The sequence below is a fragment of the Ranitomeya imitator genome, chromosome 4 (assembly GCF_032444005.1).
Source record: "Ranitomeya imitator isolate aRanImi1 chromosome 4, aRanImi1.pri, whole genome shotgun sequence".
Taxonomy (NCBI): Eukaryota; Metazoa; Chordata; class Amphibia; order Anura; family Dendrobatidae; genus Ranitomeya; species Ranitomeya imitator.
Genome location: NC_091285.1, coordinates 241,513,912 through 241,534,820, shown reverse-complemented (window position 1 = coordinate 241,534,820; position 20,909 = coordinate 241,513,912). Strand labels below are relative to the sequence as shown.

General features: G+C 44.2%; 2 protein-coding genes across 2 annotated transcripts in view; both read left to right on the top strand.

The window, feature by feature from the left end:
* Positions 1-20,909, top strand: part of LOC138674484 (dynein axonemal heavy chain 3-like) — a 3,367,401-nt gene that overhangs the window by 1,217,733 nt on the left and 2,128,759 nt on the right. The gene's annotated exons all lie outside the window — the stretch shown is intronic.
* On the top strand, positions 6,074-8,164 carry LOC138675860 (piggyBac transposable element-derived protein 4-like). Its single transcript, XM_069764448.1, has 2 exons — positions 6,074-6,167; positions 6,245-8,164. The coding sequence occupies exons 1-2, from the start codon at positions 6,109-6,111 to the stop codon at positions 8,061-8,063; spliced, it is 1,878 nt and encodes a 625-aa protein (XP_069620549.1). The 5' UTR covers positions 6,074-6,108; the 3' UTR covers positions 8,064-8,164.

Below are 20,909 nucleotides of genomic sequence, written 5' to 3'. Positions count from 1 at the left end.
GTCTTGTGAGGATCGGAGGTTGCGTGTAGGTAAGTACCAGGAGACGAGGTCACAGATGTATGGAGGAGACAGGTTGTGGATGGCTTTGTATGTCATGGTTAGGGTTTTGTACTGGAGTCTCTGGGCAATGGGGAGCCAGTGAAGGGATTGACAGAGGGGAGAAGCTGGGGAATAGTGGGGGGACAGGTGGATTAGACGGGCAGCAGAGTTTAGAATAGATTGGAGGGGTGCGAGAGTGTTAGAGGGGAGGCCACAGAGCAGGTGGTTGCAGTAGTCAAGGCAAGAGATGATGAGGGCATGGACTAGGGTTTTTGCAGATTCTTGGTTGAGGAATGAACGGGTTCGTGAAATATTTTGGAGTTGAAGTTAGCAGGAAGTGGAAAGGACTTGGATATGTGGTTTGAAGGAGATATAACCATCAAGGATTACCCCGAGGCAGCAAGCTTGTGGGACTGGGGAGAGTGCGCAGCCATTTACTGTAATGGATAGATTCGAAAAGGGGGTCACGTGAGATGGGGGAAAGATGATGAATTCTGCTTTGTCCATGTTAAATTTCAGAAATCTAGCAGAGAAGAAGGATAAAATAGTGGACAGACATTGAGGGATTCTGGTTAGTACGGAGGTGATGTCTGGTCCAGAGATGTAGATCTGTGTGTCATAAGCATAGAGATGATACTGAAAGCCATGAGATTCCATGAGCTGTCCCATGCCAATGGTGTAAATGGAGATGAGCAGGGGCCCTAGGACTGAATCTTGTGGGACTCCGACAGATAGGGGATGAGGTGAGGAGGTGGTGTGTGAGTGGGAGACGCTGAATGTCCGGTCTGTCTGGTATGATGAGATCCAGGATAGGGCCAAGTCTGTGATGCCAAGGGATGAGAGGGTCTGTAATAATAGGGAATGGTCCACTGTGTCAAAGGCAGCCGACAGGTCCAGGAGGAGGAGGACAGAGTATTGTCGCTTGCTCTTGGCGGTTAAGAGGTCATTGGTGACCTTAGTTAGGGCAGTTTCAGTGGAATGGTGTGACCGGAAGCCAGATTGTAAGCGGTCAAAGAGGGAGCAAGAAGAGAGAGATGGGAGGACAGTTCAAGGTAGACGTGTTGTTCCAGTAGCTTGGAGGCATAGGGGAGAAGTGATATAGGGCGATAGCTAGATACAGAGGATGGGTCAAGAGAGGGCTTTTTGAGGATAGGTGTGATGGAGGCATGTTTAAAGCTTGAGGGGAAAACACCAGTTGTTAGTGATAGGTTGAAGAGATGGGTTAGGGTTGGGATGAAGACTGTGGTGAGGTTTGGGATGACGTAGGATGAAATCGGGTCAAGTGCATAGGTGGTGATATGTGATCTTGAGAGTAGAGTGGAGAGTCGATCTTCTGTAATGGTGGAGAAGTTGGTTATGGAGGTGGAGGACTGGGAAGTCGGGAGGAAGGGCTCTGGGGGTTGTTGACCAAAACTGTCTCTGATATTATCAATCTTCTGCTTGAAAAATGAGGCAAAGTCTTCAGCTGAGATGAGTGGGGAGGGAGGAGGTGCTGGGGGACGGAGGAGAGAATTGAAGGTGTTTAATAACTGTTTAGGGTTGTGAGACAGGGAGGATATGAGAGATGAAAAGTAGGTTTGTTTAGCTGTGGCGAGTGTGGTCTTGAAATTAGTGAGAGACTGTTTGAATGCGATGAAGTGCTCGTTGGAGTGGGATCTTTTCCATCGGCGCTCAGCAGCCCTGGAAGCTCGCCTCAGTTCTTTGGTCAGGCTGGTGTGCCAGGGCTGTCTGTTGATTTTGCGAGCTTTGGTATGTGTAAGTGGGGCAGCAGATTCCATAGCTACAGCTATTGTGGTGTTATATAGAGTGGCAGCATCATCTGCATTGTGTAAGCAACTTATATCTGTGAGAGGGAGGAGGGATTCAGAGAATGAGTGTAGGTCAAGGTGTTTAAGATTTCTGCGAGGGTGTGAAAGTTTGTGGGGTGGGGATTGTAGACATGGAGTGGAGAGTAGGGTTGAGCGAAACGGGTCGGCAATTTTCAGAAGTCGCCGACTTTTGGCAAAGTCGGGTTTCATGAAACCCGACCCGACCCCTGTGTGGGGTCGGCCATGAAGTCGGCGATCTTCTGAATCTGGAATCGGAATTCCGATACCGATTCCCGATATGTTTAAGATATCGGGAATTGGTATCGGAATTCGGATTTAAGTGTAAAATAAAGAATTAAAATAAAAAATATCGCCATATTTACCCTCTGACGCGCCCGGGTACTAACCGGGAACCTTCCTTCCTTAGAATCAGCCTTCCAGGACCTTGCGGTGACGTCGCGGTGACGTCGCGGCTTGTGATTAGTGTTGAGCGATACCGTCCGATACTTGAAAGTATCGGTATCGAATAGTATCGGGCCGATACCCGAAAAATATCGGATATCGCCGATACCGATATCCGATACCAATACAAGTCAATGGGATTCCAAGTATCGGAAGGTATTCTGATGGTTCCCAGGGTCTGAAGGAGAGGAAACTCTCCTTCAGGCCCTGGGATCCATATTAAGGTGTAAAATAAAGAATTAAAATAAAAAATATTGATATATTCACCTCTCCGGCGGCCCCTGGACTTCACGCTGGTAACCAGCAGGCTTCTTTGTTTAAAATGAGCGCCTTTAGGACCTGCGAATGATGTCGTGGGTTCTGATTGGTCGCGTGCCGCCCATGTGACCGCCACGCGACCAATCAGAAGCCGCAACGTCATTCCCAGGTCCTTAATTCCTAGAATTAGGAGTTTAGTGAATGAGAATGACGTCGCGGCTTCTGATTGGTCGCGTGGCGATCACATGAGCGGCACGCGACCAATCAGAACCCGCGACGTCATTCGCAGGTCCTAAAGGCGCTCATTTTAAACAAAGAAGCCGGCCGGTTACCAGCGTGATGTCCAGGGGCCGCCGGAGAGGTGAGCATATCAATATTTTTTATTTTAATTCTTTATTTTACACATCTCTATGGATCCGATACCGATACCTGATACCACAAAAGTATCGGATCTCGGTATCGGAATTCCGATACCGCAAGTATCGGCCGATACCCGATACTTGCGGTATCGGAATGCTCAACACTACTTGTGATTGGTCGCGCGGCCGCCCATGTGACCGCTCGCGCGACCAATCACAAGCCGAGACGTCACCGCGACGTCACCGAAGGTCCTGGAAGGGCTGATTCTTAGGAAGGAAGGCTGCCGGAAAGAAGCAGGGCGCGCCCGAGGGTGAGTATATTCCTATTAGGCGATATTTTTTATTTTAATTCTTTATTTTACACTTAAATATGGATCCCAAGGCCTGAAGGAGAGTTTCCGCTACTTCAGACCCTGGGAACCATTGTAAACCCAATCCACTGCATTGGGTTTCGAGTTTCGGCCGACCCCGACTTTTTTATAATATCGGCCGATTTCACTCGACCCGACTTTTGAAAAAGTCGGGTTTCATGAAACCCGACCCGATCCTATAAAAGTAAAGGTCGCTCAACCCTAGTGGAGAGGGAAGAGAATGTGAGAAGATTGTGGTCAGAGAGAGGAAGAGGTGAGTTAGAAAGGTTAGATAGAGAGCAGAGGCGGGTGAAGATGAGGTCCAGTGTGTGGCCAAATTTGTGGGTGGCTGTAGAAGACCATTGAGTGAGGCCGAAGGAGGAAATGAGAGATAGAAGTTTAGTGGCAGCTGAGAAGGAAGTGTCAGTGGGGATGTTGAAGTCGCCCATGATGATAGTAGGGATGTCCGCAGAACGGAAATGAAGTAGCCAGGTGGTGAAGTGGTCAAAGAAGATGGTGGCTGGCCCTGGGGGGCAGTAGATGACAGCCAGTTGGAGGTTGGAGGGGGAGTAGATGCGCACAGAGTGCACCTCAAAGGAAGGGAGGGTATCAGAGGTTGGCAGTGGGATTGGGGTGAAGGAGCATGTATCTGACAGGAGAAAACCAACTCCTCCGCCATGTTTGCTGCTGGGGCGGGGGGTGTGAGAAAGGTGGATGCCACCATAGGAAAGTGCAGCAGGAGAGGCTGTGTCAGAAGGGGTTTGCCAGGTTTCGGTGATGGCGAGAAAGGAAAGTTTGGTAGTAACAAAAAGATCATGGATGTAGGAAAGCTTGTTGCAGACAGAGCGAGCACTCCACAGAGCTCCTGTTAGTGGGACTGGGGAAGCGGGGGCTGGTGAATGGGTATAAGGTCAGAGAGGTTATGGAAGGTTGTGATAGAGCGTGGATGGGAGGTAGAAATGACTGTGGGAATGTGGTGAGGAGGACCAGGATTTGGAGAGATATCACCAGCAGTGAGAAGGATCAGAGAAAGTGTTAGCAGGTGGGAGCATGTTATGAACTGGTGATTTAGAACCACAATGGACCTGGTGGTTAAGAGCACTGAAAATGACCTGATAGTTACTAATAACATAGGACGAGCTCTGAGACGTGGGAACTCTGCTGACCGCAATCCCTAATCCTATCACACCACACTAGAGGTAGCCGTGGAGCGCTCCTGACCAGACCTAGGCGCCTCGGGCACAGCCTGAGAAACTAGCTAGCCCTGAAGATAGATAAATAAGCCTACCTTGCCTCAGAGAAATTCCCCAAAGGAAAAGGCAGCCCCCCACATATAATGACTGTGAGTAAAGATGAAAATACAAACACAGAGATGAAATACATTTTAGCAAAGTGAGGCCCGACTTACTGAATAGACCAAGGATAGGAAAGATAGCTTTGCGGTCAGCACAAAAATCTACAAACAACCACGCAGAGGGCGCAAAAAGACCCTCCGCACCGACTAACGGTACGGAGGTGCTCCCTCTGCGTCCCAGAGCTTCCAGCAAGCAAGACAAACCAACATAGCAAGCTGGACAGAAAAAATAGCAAACAAAAGTAACGCAAGCAGAACTTAGCTTATGCAGGGCAGACAGGCCACAAGAACGATCCAGGAGAGAGCAAGACCAATACTGGAACATTGACTGGAGGCCAGGAACAAAGAACTAGGTGGAGTTAAATAGAGCAGCACCTAACGACTTAACCTCATCACCTGAGGAAGGAAACTCAGAAGCCGCAGCCCCACTCACATCCACCAGAGGAAGCTCATGGACAGATCCAGCCGAAGTACCACTCATGACCACAAGAGGGAGCTTGACCACAGAATTCACAACAGTACCCCCCCCTTGAGGAGGGGTCACCGAACCCTCACCAGAGCCCCCAGGCCGACCAGGATGAGCCAAATGAAAGGCACGAACCAGATCGGCAGCATGAACATCAGAGGCAAAGACCCAGGAATTATCTTCCTGACCATAACCCTTCCACTTAACCAGGTACTGGAGTTTCCGTCTCGAAATACGAGAATCCAAAATCTTCTCCACTATATACTCCAACTCCCCCTCAACCAAAACCGGGGCAGGAGGATCAACGGATGGAACCACAGGTTCCACGTATCTCTGCAACAATGACCTATGGAATACATTATGGATGGAAAAAGAAGCTGGAAGGGTCAAACGAAAAGACACAGGATTAAGAACCTCAGAAACCCTATACGGACCAATAAAACGAGGCTTAACCCTTGTCAGGCTGCATAATTTTACAACCTTAACAGGCTGCATAGGTACAATTGTACCTTCACATATACCTCCACTGTGGGAAGACTTTACTTGGTTTCAGAAACTAAAGTTCATTCAGCTACAAATGTTATGCTGATATCTATTGTTCAGTGTTGTTACTGGTCACTTATGTTGCTGTCAATTAAGTTAATTCAAACTGGGAGTGGCTTCTACTTGTCTTCCTGCCTCCCTCCTCTCATTAGCCATTTTGCTGTTCATCTCATTGCTGTGAGCACACATTTCTAGGCTTGTGAAGTCTTCAATTTCTTGGAAACGAAGGTAGGAAAGTCTCACAGCATCTAACAGCCAATTATACCTTTATTCTCATTATGTGGGGACAGAACAGTCAAATTGTCTTTCAGCCTGGACTTGGCTTACATATATTTTGTATGAAACTTATCACTATAGGTATAATTTTTATACGAAAAATGGATAATAATTAGTATCTACATATTGTTTTACGATGTTTTATTTATATTCAGCACAAAATACGAAGCCAAAATTCATCTAGCAAGTCATCATGAGTGATAGTAATGCTGGATCTAGTTTCCGCCATAATCCAAGAAAACGTGTTTGCAGGTTAGTATAATTTTGTGAAAAGCCAATAATGTAGTATTTCGGAAAATTATTTATTTTACATTTTTTCATATTTACAGATTTACGTCTGACGAAATAATGCGAATGCTAGAAGAATCTGATTCTGAGCATGAGGATGAACCATATGTTCCATCTGATGATGAAAACTATGTACCACAAGTGGATGTTACTGAAGAAGATTCAGACATTGAACAAGAAATGGTCATAGAGCATGAAAATGAATACGAATCAGATGAAAGTGTTGAGAATGATTCTGTGCCTCAAAGTGCAGGCGACATTTGGACTGCTAAGGATGAAACTCAATGGTGCAGTAATCCACTGCCAAATGCACAAACAAAATCTCGTAATGTCCTACGACAAAGAGGTGGCCCTGCAGCAATCAGCAACCTATATACAGCAAAAGAGCTATTCAAGTCCATCATGACTCCCGAGATGTGTGACATCATATTACGGGAAACGAATCGAAAGGCCAAGAGAGTTTGTGATGCTTACAACAACGAACTGGTACAACGTTTTCCTGATTCTTCCAAACGGCCACCACAAAAAACATTCAAGCAATTTACTGAAACTGAACTTCATGCATTTTTGGGCATACTGATTGCTGCTGGTGTGCACAGAGCCAACAAAGAGAATCTGGAGGAAATGTGGAATGTTGCTGCTCTGCCTCTTATACGTGCAGCCATGTCTCGTGACCGCTTCAAGATGATACTCAGATTTATCAGGTTTGACAATGAAAATACACGTGCAGAACGTGTGCAAACAGATAAAGCTGCACCAATACGGGACATCTGGACAATGCTGAACAGTAATCTGGAGAGAGCCTACAAGCCATATCATTGTATCACCGTCGACGAGCAATTATTTCCATTTAGAGGTCATACTAAATTTACCCAGTATATACCTTCAAAACCAGCTAAATATGGCATAAAGATTTTCTGGGCTTGTGACTCATCAAATGCCTACCCTTTACAAGGTCAGCTCTACACTGGGAAACCAACTGATGGTCCTCGACAAGTAAACATTGGAGAACGAACAGTATTGGACCTAGTGAGCTCGTATAAAGGCTCTGGAAGAAATGTCACCACCGATAACTTCTTTACAACCATGGAACTAGCTAAGGTATTGAACTCCTGGAACATGACACTAGTTGGTACAGTGAGAAAAAACAAAAGGTTCCTACCTAACAACATGCAGCCTGCCAAAGAAAGGCCTGTATACTCGACAAATTTTGCCTACAATCATGATGCAACAGTCTGTTCATATGTACCAAAGAAGAACAAATCAGTCGTGCTTCTATCATCTATGCACATGACGGGAGAAGTTGAAGAGACACTAGCAGCCAAGCCAGAGATAATAAAATACTACAACATAACAAAAGGTGGCGTTGATGTTATGGATAAAATGTTGGGAGAGTACACTGTGAAACGACGAACATCACGTTGGACTTTGGCATTTTTCTACAATATGATTGATGTCAGTGGGTTAGCATCCTACATCATCTACAGAGAACACAATCCAAGCTTCAGGGCAAAGGATCAACGAAGAAAGTTCCTGAAAGATCTCGCAAATCAGCTGTGTATGATTGCAATTGAAGATCGTAGTACAAACAAAATGATAATGAGAAACCATTTTCTTCGAGGTGCAGTAGAAATGGTGCTTGGACGATGCATTGTGGTAGCATCGCAGCCAGCAGCTGGCCCCAAAATACCTCATGGTAGTCGTGGACCCTCCCCTGTTGTTGGTAGTTGCTATGTCTGCAGAGACCTGAGGCGAAAACAACGCAAGACTAGAAAGTCTTGTGTGGTTTGTGTGAAACCCATTTGCGATGAACACTCTGTAGCAAAGCCAACATGCATTACTTGCAAAGAAAATCAATAAAAAAAAGTTTCTTACATTTTCTTTTATAATGTAAATGAACAGTTTTTTACTTGTTTATAATAGTTAAATAGCATTATCATTAAAAAAAAATGTATGCTTTTTCCCTTGCATTATCTTCATTCAAAATATATGAGGTACATTTGTACCTATGCAGCTTGTTATGGATGCAAAAAGATCTCGACCCCTTATCTCGGAAGCGGGTGGAGATATTTTATTGAAATTTGGCCAATATATTCTGGACCAAAAATGTAGAGATGTCACGAAATTTCAGCCCTCTACGTCTTTTCAAAAAAAAGTTATTGCAATTTTAAAACGGAATAGTTACAATTGTACCTATTCAGCCGGATAAGGGTTAAACTTAGGAGAGGAAACTTTCATAGGAATATAACGAGACGACAACCAAACCAAATCCCCAACACGAAGTCGGGGACCCACACAGCGCCTGCGGTTAGCAAAACGTTAAGCCTTCTCCTGGGACAATGTCAAATTGTCCACTACATGAGTCCAAATCTGCTGCAACCTATCCACCACAGTATCCACACCAGGACAGTCCGAAGACTCAACCTGCCCTGAAGAGAAACCAGGATGGAAACCAGAATTGCAGAATAACGGAGAAACCAAAGTAGCCGAGCTGGCCCGATTATTAAGGGCGAACTCAGCCAAAGGCAAAAAGGACACCCAATCATCCTGATCAGCAGAAACAAAACATCTCAGATATGTTTCCAAGGTCTGATTGGTTCGTTCAGTTTGGCCATTTGTCTGAGGATGGAAAGCCGAGGAAAAAGACAAATCAATGCCCATCCTAGCACAAAAGGCTCGCCAAAACCTCGAAACAAACTGGGAACCTCTGTCCGAAACGATGTTCTCCGGAATGCCATGTAAATGAACCACATGCTGGAAAAACAATGGCACCAAATCAGAGGAGGAAGGCAATTTAGATAAGGGTACCAAATGGACCATCTTAGAGAAGCGATCACAAACCACCCAAATGACCGACATCTTTTGCGAGACAGGGAGATCCGAAATAAAATCCATAGAGATATGTGTCCAGGGCCTCTTCGGGACCGGCAAGGGCAAAAGCGACCCACTGGCACGAGAACAGCAGGGCTTAGCCCGAGCACAAGTCCCACAGGACTGCACAAACGAACGCACATCCCGCGACAGAGATGGCCACCAAAAGGATCTAGCCACCAAATCTCTGGTACCAAAGATTCCAGGATGACCAGCCAACACCGAACAATGAACCTCAGAGCTAACTCTACTCGTCCATTTATCAGGGACAAACAGTTTCTCCGCTGGGCAACGGTCAGGTCTATTAACCTGAAATTTTTGCAGCACCCGCCGCAAATCAGGGGAGATGGCAGACAAAATTACCCCCTCTTTGAGAATACCCGCCGGCTCAGGCAAACCCGGAGAGTCGGGCACAAAACTCCTAGACAGGGCATCCGCCTTCACATTCTTAGAGCCTGGAAGGTACGAAACCACAAAGTCAAAACGGGAGAAAAACAGCGACCAACGAGCCTGTCTAGGATTCAACCGTTTGGCAGACTCGAGATAAGTCAAGTTCTTGTGATCAGTCAAGACCACCACGCGATGCTTAGCTCCTTCAAGCCAATGACGCCACTCCTCGAATGCCCACTTCATGGCCAGCAACTCTCGATTGCCAACATCATAATTCCGCTGAGCAGGCGAAAACTTCCTAGAAAAGAAGGCACACGGATTCATCACTGAGTCATCAGAACTTCTTTGCGACAAAACAGTCCCCTGCTCCAATCTCAGAAGCATCAACCTCGACCTGGAACGGGAGCGAAACATCTGGCTGGCACAATACAGGGGCAGAAGAAAAACGACGCTTCAACTCCTGAAAAGCTTCCACAGCAGCAGAAGACCAATTGACCACATCAGCACCCTTCTTGGTTAAATCAGTCAACGGTTTAGCAATACTAGAAAAGTTATTGATGAAGAGACGATAAAAATTAGCAATGCCCAGGAACTTTTGTAGACTCTTCAGAGATGTCGGCTGAGTCCAATCATAAATGGCCTGAACTTTAACAGGATCCATCTCGATAGTAGAAGGGGAAAAAATGAACCCTAAAAATGAAACCTTCTGAACACCAAAGAGACACTTTGACCCCTTCACAAACAAAGAATTCGCACGCAGGACCTGGAACACCATTCTGACCTGCTTCACGTGAGACTCCCAATCATCCGAGAAGACCAAAATATCATCCAAGTATACAATCAGGAATTTATCCAGGTATTCTCGGAAGATGTCATGCATAAAGGACTGAAATACTGATGGAGCATTGGAAAGCCCGAATGGCATAACCAGGTACTCAAAATGGCCCTCGGGAGTATTAAATGCTGTTATCCATTCATCGCCCTGTTTAATACGCACAAGATTATACGCACCACGAAGATCTATCTTGGTGAACCAACTAGCCCCCTTAATCCGAGCAAACAAATCAGACAGCAGCGGCAAGGGGTACTGAAATTTGACCGTGATTTTATTTAGAAGGCGGTAATCAATACAAGGTCTCAACGAACCATCCTTCTTGGCCACAAAAAAGAACCCTGCTCCCAATGGCGACGACGACGGGCGAATATGACCCTTCTTCAAGGATTCCTTTACGTAACTCCGCATAGCGGCGTGCTCAGGCACAGACAAATTAAACAGTCGACCTTTAGGAAACTTACCACTAGAAATCAAATCGATAGCACAATCGCAATCCCTATGCGGAGGTAGGGCATTGGACTTGGGCTCATCAAATACATCCCGGTAATCCGACAAGAACTCTGGGACCTCAGAAGGGGTGGATGATGAAATAGACAGGAATGGAACATCACCATGTACCCCCTGACAACCCCAGCTGGACACAGACATAGATTTCCAATCCAATACTGGATTATGGACTTGCAGCCATGGCAACCCCAACACGACCACATCATGCAGATTTTGCAACACCAAAAAGCGAATATCCTCCTGATGCGCAGGAGCCATGCACATGGTCAATTGGGTTCAGTACTGGGGCTTATTCTTGGCCAAAGGCGTAGCATCAATTCCTCTCAATGGAATAGGATACTGAAAGGGCTCCAAGAAAAACCCACAGCGCCTAGCAAACTCCAAGTCCATCAAATTCAGGGCAGCGCCTGAATCCACAAATGCCATGACAGAATAGGATGACAAGAGCAGATCAAAGTAACGGACAAAAGAAATTTCGACTGTACCGTACCAATGGTGGCAGACCTAGCGAACCGCTTAGTGCGCTTAGGACAATCGGAGATAGCATGAGTGGAATCACCACAGTAAAAACACAGCCCATTCCGACGTCTGTGTTCTTGCCGTTCAGCTCTGGTCAAAGTCCTATCACATTGCATAGGTTCAGGTTTATGCTCAGATAATACCGCCAAATGGTGCACAGTTTTACGCTCACGTAAGCGTCGATCGATCTGAATGGCCAAAGACATAGACTCATTCAGACCAGCAGGCATAGGAAATCCAACCATGACATCCTTAAGGGCTTCAGAGAGACCCTTTCTGAAAATTGCTGCCAGCGCACATTCATTCCATTGAGTGAGCACAGACCACTTCCTAAACTTCTGACAATATATCTCTACCTCATCCTGACCCTGACACAGAGCCAGCAAATTTTTCTCTGCCTGATCCACTGAATTAGGTTCATCATAAAGCAATCCGAGAGCCAGAAAAAACGCATCAATATCACATAATGCAGGATCTCCTGGCGCAAGGGAAAATGCCCAGTCTTGAGGGTCGCCACGTAATAAAGAAATAATGATCTTAACTTGTTGAACTGGGTCACCAGAGGAGCGGGGTTTCAAAGCCAGAAACAGTTTGCAATTATTTTTGAAATTCAGAAACTTAGCTCTATCTCCAGAAAATAAATCAGGAATAGGAATTCTAGGTTCTAACATAGATTTCTGAACCACAATGTCTTGAATTTTTTGTACTCTTGCAGTGAGATGATCCACACAAGAAGACAGACCTTTAATGTCCATCACTACACCTGTGTCCTGAACCACCCAAATGTCTAGGGGAAAGGAAAGACAAAACACAGTGCAGAGAAAAAAAAAATGGTCTCAGAACTTCTCCTTTCCCTCTATTGAGAAGCATTAGTACTTTGGGCCTCCAGTACTGTTATGAACTGATGATTTAGAACCACAATGGACCTGGTGGTTAAGAGCACTGAAAATGACCTGATAGTTACTAATAACATAGGACGAGCTCTGAGACGTGGGAACTCTGCTGACCGCAATCCCTAATTCTATCACACCACACTAGAGGTAGCCGTGGAGCGCTCCTGACCAGACCTAGGCGCCTCGGGCACAGCCTGAGAAACTAGCTAGCCCTGAAGATAAAAAAATAAGCCTACCTTGCCTCAGAGAAATTCCCCAAAGGAAAAGGCAGCCCCCCACATATAATGACTGTGAGTAAAGATGAAAACACAAAGACAGAGATGAAATAGATTTTAGCAAAGTGAGGCCCGACTTACTGAATAGACCGAGGATAGGAAAGACAGCTTTGCGGTCAGCACAAAAACCTACAAACAACCACGCAGAGGGCGCAAAAAGACCCTCCGCACCGACTAACGGTACGGAGGTGCTCCCTCTGCGTCCCAGAGCTTCCAGCAAGCAAGACAAACCAATATAGCAAGCTGGACAGAAAAAATAGCAAACAAAAGTAACGCAAGCAGAACTTAGCTTATGCAGGGCAGACTGGCCACAAGAACGATCCAGGAGAGAGCAAGACCAATACTGGAATATTGACTGGAGGCCAGGAACAAAGAACTAGGTGGAGTTAAATAGAGCAGCACCTAACGACTTAACCTCATCACCTGAGGAAGGAAACTCAGAAGCCGCAGCCCCACTCACATCCACCAGAGGAATCTCATGGACAGAACCAGCCGAAGTACCACTCATGACCACAAGAGGGAGCTTGACCACAGAATTCACAACAGGAGCAGGAGAGGGCATGAGGTGGCTGTCTGTGCTTGGAGACAGAGGATTGTATGTTAGGGAACAGTTCTGAGGAGGAGGTGAGGTGGATGGGGAGGATTGAAGACTAGATGAACAGTTCCTTCCTTGGTGTAGGGATCAGGGGAGTTAGCAGAAAGTGAAGGATTATAGGGGTGAAAGTGAAAACCAACAGAAACATTGTTTATAGTGACTGGCCAGTTACCTTCAGTTCCCTTCTGGTTCAATTCTGGTTTTAATTCTAAAATTAATCTTTACACTTCTAGGACACACTTATAGGAATCACACTGCAGACTAAAGTCATTGTAGACTTGAGCTATGCAATATATGTAAAACTAAGTGCGTTCAGGTGTGAAGCAGAGACGAGTGGTCTCTGTTCATCTTGGTCAGAGAATTAAGAGTGGATCAGATGCATACAATCAAGCATTGAGTAAACAAGGTCATAAATAACAATAGGGTATAGCTGGGGTGAGCTGAAAGGCATACCATGAGAATGCTGGGAGCAGAGGAAAGTCTGTGTGCAAAGCTGGGTGATGTACTATGTGCACTTCATAGACAGACAGCAGGAGAGCAGGAGAGCTGGGTGGATGAACATACCTGTAGGCAGAATAGACATGCTGGTTAGAGTGCGATGGTGGCAGGTAGCAGGGAACAGTCTGTATACATCTATCTGGTTTTAATTATAAAATTAATCTTCACACTTCTAGGACACACTTATAGGAATCACACAGCAGACAGGTATATACTATATACATGTCTTGATGACATTCAGGTGTAAACTATATATAAAGAAGATGACAATCATGTATATACTGAGGGGAAAATGAGGGGTGTGAGGTGAAAATGAAAAGGTGTGAGTGCAAAATGAGAGGAGTGAGGGAAAATAGTGGAGTGATCGGAAAATGACAGATGTGAGGTCAAAATGACAAGTGTTAGGGGGGAATGAGAGGAGTGAGGGGGGAATGAGAGGAGTGAGGGGGAAAATAAGAGGAGTGAGTGGGAAAATGAGAGGTGTAAGGGAGAAAATGAGAGATGTGAGGGAAAATGAGAGGTGTGATGGGAAAATAAAAGAAGTGAGGTGCTATAACTAACCACAGATATATACTATGCCTAGGCAACCCCGGGTTCTTCAGCTAGTAAGTAAATAAGATCATTAGACTTGTTTTCATTGTGCTTGAGAAGGATTTTTTAATGTGTTTTTATCTTGTTTTGATGATGCGGTTATTATCGCTTTTTGGTATGTCATGTTTCAAATGAAGCTAGATTGTGTTAGGTGTCGAGTTCCCATCGCTGCACAGGGGGAATCTCGAACCATGTCCGCTGCTGTCTCCCATTCTCCTCCAGCTGCAGTGGAGCCTGCTCCGCAGAAACATCGATCCCAGGGTCTAGCTCAAGCAGATAATGTGTGTTTGGTTACAGCTGCCTTTCCAGGCTCAGCCTTTGTAACCAGCATTGATCAATAGCGAGCAGACATTCCAAGGACTAAGTCCTGCTTTTCTTCTACTGAGCATGCCCACGGGACAACTTCTCATTGGAGGTCGGGGTCACATGCTCAGGTCCTGTAGCTGCTCTTATTGGATCACTAGGAAGGTCCCGGAGGGCTACAGCTATAAAAGGTTTGCATGGCTGCTCAGCCATGCGCTAGTAAACATCTGAAATCATGTGTGTGTGGATGTATGACTGAAACTGGTGAAAGCTTCTTAATCATACCCATCCCTGGTGTTGAGAAAGTTCTTGGGTGAATGAGCTACCTAGAGCGAGATTGTGCCATCCAGCACCAGACAAGAAATCTTGTGTCAATTAGCAGTCATCGCCAGTGCGCAACCAGTACGCTTTCCTAGCCCTAGTTAGTGGCGTCAACCAGGGCGGTGCTGTATGCATACTGTGCGGTATGTTTGGTGTCGAGTTCCTGCCGCTGCACAGGGGAATCTCGAACCATGTCCGCTGCGGTCTCCCATTCTTCTCCAGCCGCAGTGGAACCTGCTCAGCGGAGACGTCGGTCCCAGCGCCTGGCTTGGACAGATACTGCACATTTGGGTACTGCTGCCCTTCCAGGTTCAGCCATTATAACCAGTACTCTACCACTCAGTTCATATGGGAAAAACAGAAAGAAGCACCCGACAAAAAGTCCAATATACTAATGTAAAATCATGAAAGTTTATTAATAATAATACAACAGACTTAGAACATGAATAGAGCAGTGCTATAGAAAAAATGTTTTAAAATTAAATAAAGGGCGCACCTAACCAGGATTAAAAATACAGCAATAATAAATGTGACATATAGAGTGAACTAAATATGGTAAGATTAATAAGAAATATAATGGCCCTAAATAGGCACCACAGTAGGGTTAATCCCATACAAAAATACTAGTGTGCAAAAAGTGCAAATCAGAGTGCATATGCAGAAAATACGCATAAAAGATATTAAGGCTAGACATATGCAAAGAAGCCACTAGGTGTCGCTGTTGGTATCAGAAAGTGTTGGCACACGGGAAAAGAGATTAAAGGGACTCTGTCACCTTAATTTGGAGGGAACAATTTTCAGCCATGGGGCGGGGGTTTTCGGGTGTTTGATTCACCCTTTCCTTACCCGCTGGCTGCATGCTGGCTGCAATATTGGATTAATGTTCATTCTCTGTCCTCCATAATACACGCCTGCGCAAGGCAAGATTGCCTTGTGCAGGCATGTACTACGGAGGACAGAGAATGAACTTCAATCCAATATTGCAGCCAGCATGTAGCCAGCGGGTAAGGAAAGGGTGAATCAAACACCCAAAAACCGCGCCCCTATGGCTGAAAATTGCTCCCTCCAAATTCAGGTGACAGAGTCCCTTTAATAGTAATGAAGGAGCATAGTGCGATCATAATGATAGTATACTTACAGTGCTCTAGTGCTTCCCGATTTCCTGGATGGCGCCCTCCCCAACACGTGTTTCGGCACGCTGCCTTCGTCAGGGGGTGGCGTCATTAGGAAAGGGGGTAGTGCAAATACAAATGTGAGCCAATGGGAATGGGGGAACTAGATGAGGAGTGATGTAAAGCATGTGTATGTGTAGGAGAATACAGCGTAACTGAGGGTGGAGGTACTTGAGGATACTGCGCATGATCGAGGAAGTCAAATCAAGTGCAGAGTTAATAGTGCAGCAGAGGGAGACATAATGTGCATGTCTGCTGGAGATACACAATGCATCAAGGGTAATGAAAATACCGCGCATGACCGAGGGAATCAAATCGAGTGCAGAGTTGGTAGTGCAGCAAATGGAGACGTATTGCGCATGTCTACGGGTAATAGAAATGTACCGAGGCTAGTAAATTACCGCGGGTATGTAGGATGTAAAAAGAAGAGAAGAAGGGGGATCGCAGGACCAAAGTTAATGTAATCAAACTGGACCAATAGGTAAGATGATGCAGTCAGGGCCCCAATGGGATACAGAACTGCTATGCAGATTGTAAAAGACAGAGAAGGAAAGGAAGCAGTGAAAGATGTGGGACCAATATTAAAAAAGGCTAACATGCCAGAGTACGGATGTTTGGATGTACAAAAAAGGCACAGACAAGGGAGGAAAATAGCAAGTGAATAAATGGTGTCTGAGATAGTGCAGCAGTATGGAAGTAAGGTGTATTATGAATGTTTTGATGCTCAAAAGTCCGACTATGACCGACACATTACTGCTAACGTCATACTTTTGTATAACCAGAAACTCAGACAAGACAGATGGACTTGTAAACACTGTGGTCAGACAAACTCTGACTGGAGAAATACTTGTATGACCTGTGCTGCAACTTAACCTAAGTGAATTGTACTGAATCCTGTCCAGAAAAGATCATATGTAGTGACATAAGAAGCTGACACAGGATTGTGGTTAGTGGGTAGTGGGGACATTGACTTTTTGGGAGTAAACTGACAGTAATCCTTTTGGGAAGGATGCTGTAGAACAGCATGTCACTCCCACTGATCATCCAGTCATCTCCACCACCAGAACCACTACCAGAGAACCAACCACATCAGGACCAAGAAGGGTGGGTAGGGTAAGACAGATACAGGAGTATTATCCCTGGAGGCCCTCTGACTAGCTAGCTAAGCTAAATCAATTGGCTGACCCTGAGAACCAACCTTTCCCATTTTACAGACAAATAAAGACAATATGACGGACGTATAAGTGCACCTGGGCAGACCTAGAGAGTTTGGTGAGCACAAAAGCAGGTGACGTACTAGGATGCAAATTAAGACTTTTATTGCTTTTACAGATGTGACAAAAGAAGAGATTGTTGAGATGTACTTTGGATGGTTACAGTTGAAATGGGCAGACATGGGGTACAGTCCAGTAAACCCACTTGATGTTAAAATACTGGTAAATGTATTCATTGACGGTATGACCAAAAGCTTACGAGACGCAGTACAGACAGCTAGACCTGAATGGAGAAATGTAGATCCAAAAGACCTCCTTAAGGTTGCTAAAAGAGTTGAACAAACTAGGACAATAAGACGACCTGTCATGTATGCTGGAGCACAAGGAAAACAGTGGAGACATAGTAAAGGACCTAAGGACTTACTAACAATGAAGTGTGGGAACTGTGGAGAAAATGGACACTATGCCAGCCGCTGTAAAAACACTACAGAGTAGACTAAGCAGACCAATCTCCACCTCCTTCACCTTCAGACTAGGAAACGGACAACCCAGTGACAAATGTGTGCCCTGTTCCTGTCCCCTCCGGACCTGGTCCTGCCTTGATGACCACCATAACAATTCTTGATTGACAATGGGGCAGCCGTGACTGTGGTGCACAAAGACTTGATAATGTCAGACATGATTACTGACGAGACTGTGGAATGTGTGGGGGTAGAGGGAAAAGCGACTGAAGCCCCTATAACTAAACAAATAAGACTAAAATTACGAGACAGCCAAGAGGTGCTTACAAAACTTATTGTTAGTGACAATACCCCTATGAATTTGCTGGGAGCAGAGTTGAGTGCTGTCTAGGCTACCATACAGTACTCTCCTGAGGGTATTACAGTCACAAGTCCCCTTTCATATAAACACTTGGGGCAGAGGGACACCAGGGTCTTCCACGTGCACATTATACCACAGGTAATTCATGCCCTAATATAGTTACACTTAATTCCATTGACTTGCCAGTTTAGTAGTTTTCCTTACACAAGATGGTATAGTTACAGTGCATTTCTAGGTTGTCTTCATATGATATATAGTTTATTTAGCCATTCATTCTATTGCCTCAAACAATAGTCACTGTTTATTTGTCTTTTCCATTTCTTATACCTTATCGCAAGCAACTGGCATTGATGTTTGGTATTTTTCAAATCCCTTCTTTTTGTATTTTCTGGTGGTTATGGATTTATATAGTACTGCTACATTCTTAGAATAAGCTTGTGCTTTGCTGTGCCCTATGGCATTGTGCTCCCCCATTTTATGACTCACTTACATATTTTAATATATAATTTTCTTTTGGTAACATATTTTGTGAATAAAATGTAGTTCTTTAAAGGGACACTGTCACCTGAATTTGGAGGGAACAATCTTCAGCCATGGAGGCGGGGTTTTTGGGGTGTTTGATTCACCCTTTCCTTACCCGCTGGCTGCAATATTGGATTGAAGTTCATTCTCTGTCCTCCGTAGTACATGCCTGCACAAGGCAATCTTGTGTTGCCTTGGTATTTTCCTAGTGAATCCTTCTCTGGGGTGAAAAAATTGTTGTTAGAAATTTCAGCAGAAACTGATGTCTTGTCTGTGCTTGTTTCTTGTTTTCTTACTCCTCCTCTCCTCTTCATATCCATCTCTTCTCCACAGAGCATAATAGGTGGTGTAAACCCGATACCTTATTGTGGGAACATACAAGATGAAATAAATGGCGTTTTTTTCCTACAGGATAGTGATGCAGACAAAGGCGAGAGGAATAAGTTTCCTGTAGGTGGAGAAAGAAGCAGATTTCTCTGATAACATATATTGCAAATTGTTTTCTATTTGCTTGTGAAATTGTTTTTAGAATCGTTTATTGAAAATATGGTTTCCATTTAAGTTTCAGTTATGTATTAATTACAGAAATTGCACTGCAACCTAAGATTTAAAAAAAAATCAACTAAGATGTAAAACAACGAAAAATCAACTAAAATAAAAACACAAAAATGGGTTTAACCTGAATGACTGATTTTGTTCCATATGAGTAATTCAGATCATGCCAGCAAGAATGATAATTTTTACTGTAAAAATCACAATTTCAAATTTAACTTGCTATGTGAGTGTGAAGTTTACCTTCAAATATAGCTTTCATCATTCCATTAAATAGTATTTTATGTAATATCTGGATCTGGTATTCAAGGATAGTTACCCCAGGCTTTAGTTGTTGAACTGTTTTCTAGCGTCAAAAGATCAGTGCCCTTTCAGAATTCATAGAAAGCTATACAACAGGAATTTGTACAATGGAGGTTCACTGAAGGTTAAGAGAAGAATATATGAGCTTCTGCAATGGTGTTTATATCGAATAGCAACAGCAGAGCCAGCGAAATTGCTCTCCTTTTCAATGAATAAGAAAGAAGATTGAGGATTGAAAATCCATTTAATTTGTTAGCACAAAACTTAAGCTTGCCTCTAGACATTTATAACTTTTTTTTAGTACACCCCTTTAACTTTCCTCTGATAGCAGCAATTCAGTCAAGTTGACTATTTATTTCATTTTTTCCCTAATATATATATACATATATATATATATATATATATATATATATATATATATATAGTACTATGGCAATGTTACACTTTATTCTTGACTTGTGACATTATTACACTCTTGCCCAGTGAGGTTTACACACACTTCTCTATGTGTTTGTTTATTTTCCACAAGCTAAATGTGGGGTGTTTGTGTTTAACATCACATTCAGTTGGCTGGAATGCAATCTGGATATTTTATTGTCAACACTTTATAGCTTGGCTTCCATTAAGCAGATCTATGGAATAGTAATTTTTTCCAGAAAATAAAGTATTTCTCCTTGGAACAACACAGAAAGAAAAAACAGAGTAAAAAAGGCAAAACTATGGGTAAACAACTTTGATTCAAGCATGTGATGCTTGTTCATACTTACCTGTGGCAAGTTACAGGCAAGTAACAGGTGAGGGCAATATGTTAATCACACCTGAAACCAGATAAAACAGGGAGAGGTTGCCTCAATCTTTTCATTATTTGTCTGTGTGTGCCACACTAAGCATTGAAAACAGAAACTGTCTGATGACATGAGAACCAAAATTGTTAAAAAATATCAACAATCTCAAGGTTACAAGTTCATCCCCAGAGATCTTGGTGTTCCTTTGCCCTCAGTCCACAACATAATTAAGACCATTTATAACCCATGGCACTGTAGCTAATCTCCCTGGACGTGGACAGCAAAGAAAAATTGAAGAAAGATTTCAATGTGGGAGAGTTTGGATAGTAGATAAGCAGCCCAAAGCAAGTTCCAAAGAAATTCACGCTGTCCTGCACGCTCAGGGTGCATCAGCGTCAGAGCAAACTGTTCATCAACTTTTGAATGAAATTAAATGATATGGAACGAGACCCAGGAAGATCCCACTGCTTACACAAAGACATAAAAAACTAGACTATAGTTGGATAAAATGTCCATGAGAAAGCCAAAGTCCTTCTGGGAAAGTACCTTGTGGACAGATGAGACCAAGATAGAGCTTTTTAGTAAAGCACATGATTCTACTGTTTAAACAGAGTGAGGCTTACGAAGAAAAGAACAAAATACCTACAGTCAAATATGGTGAAGGTTCAAAGATGTGCCTGTGTGACTTGACTGTGTGCAAGACATCAAGAAATCTGAAGATAAAAAAAGGATTTTGAG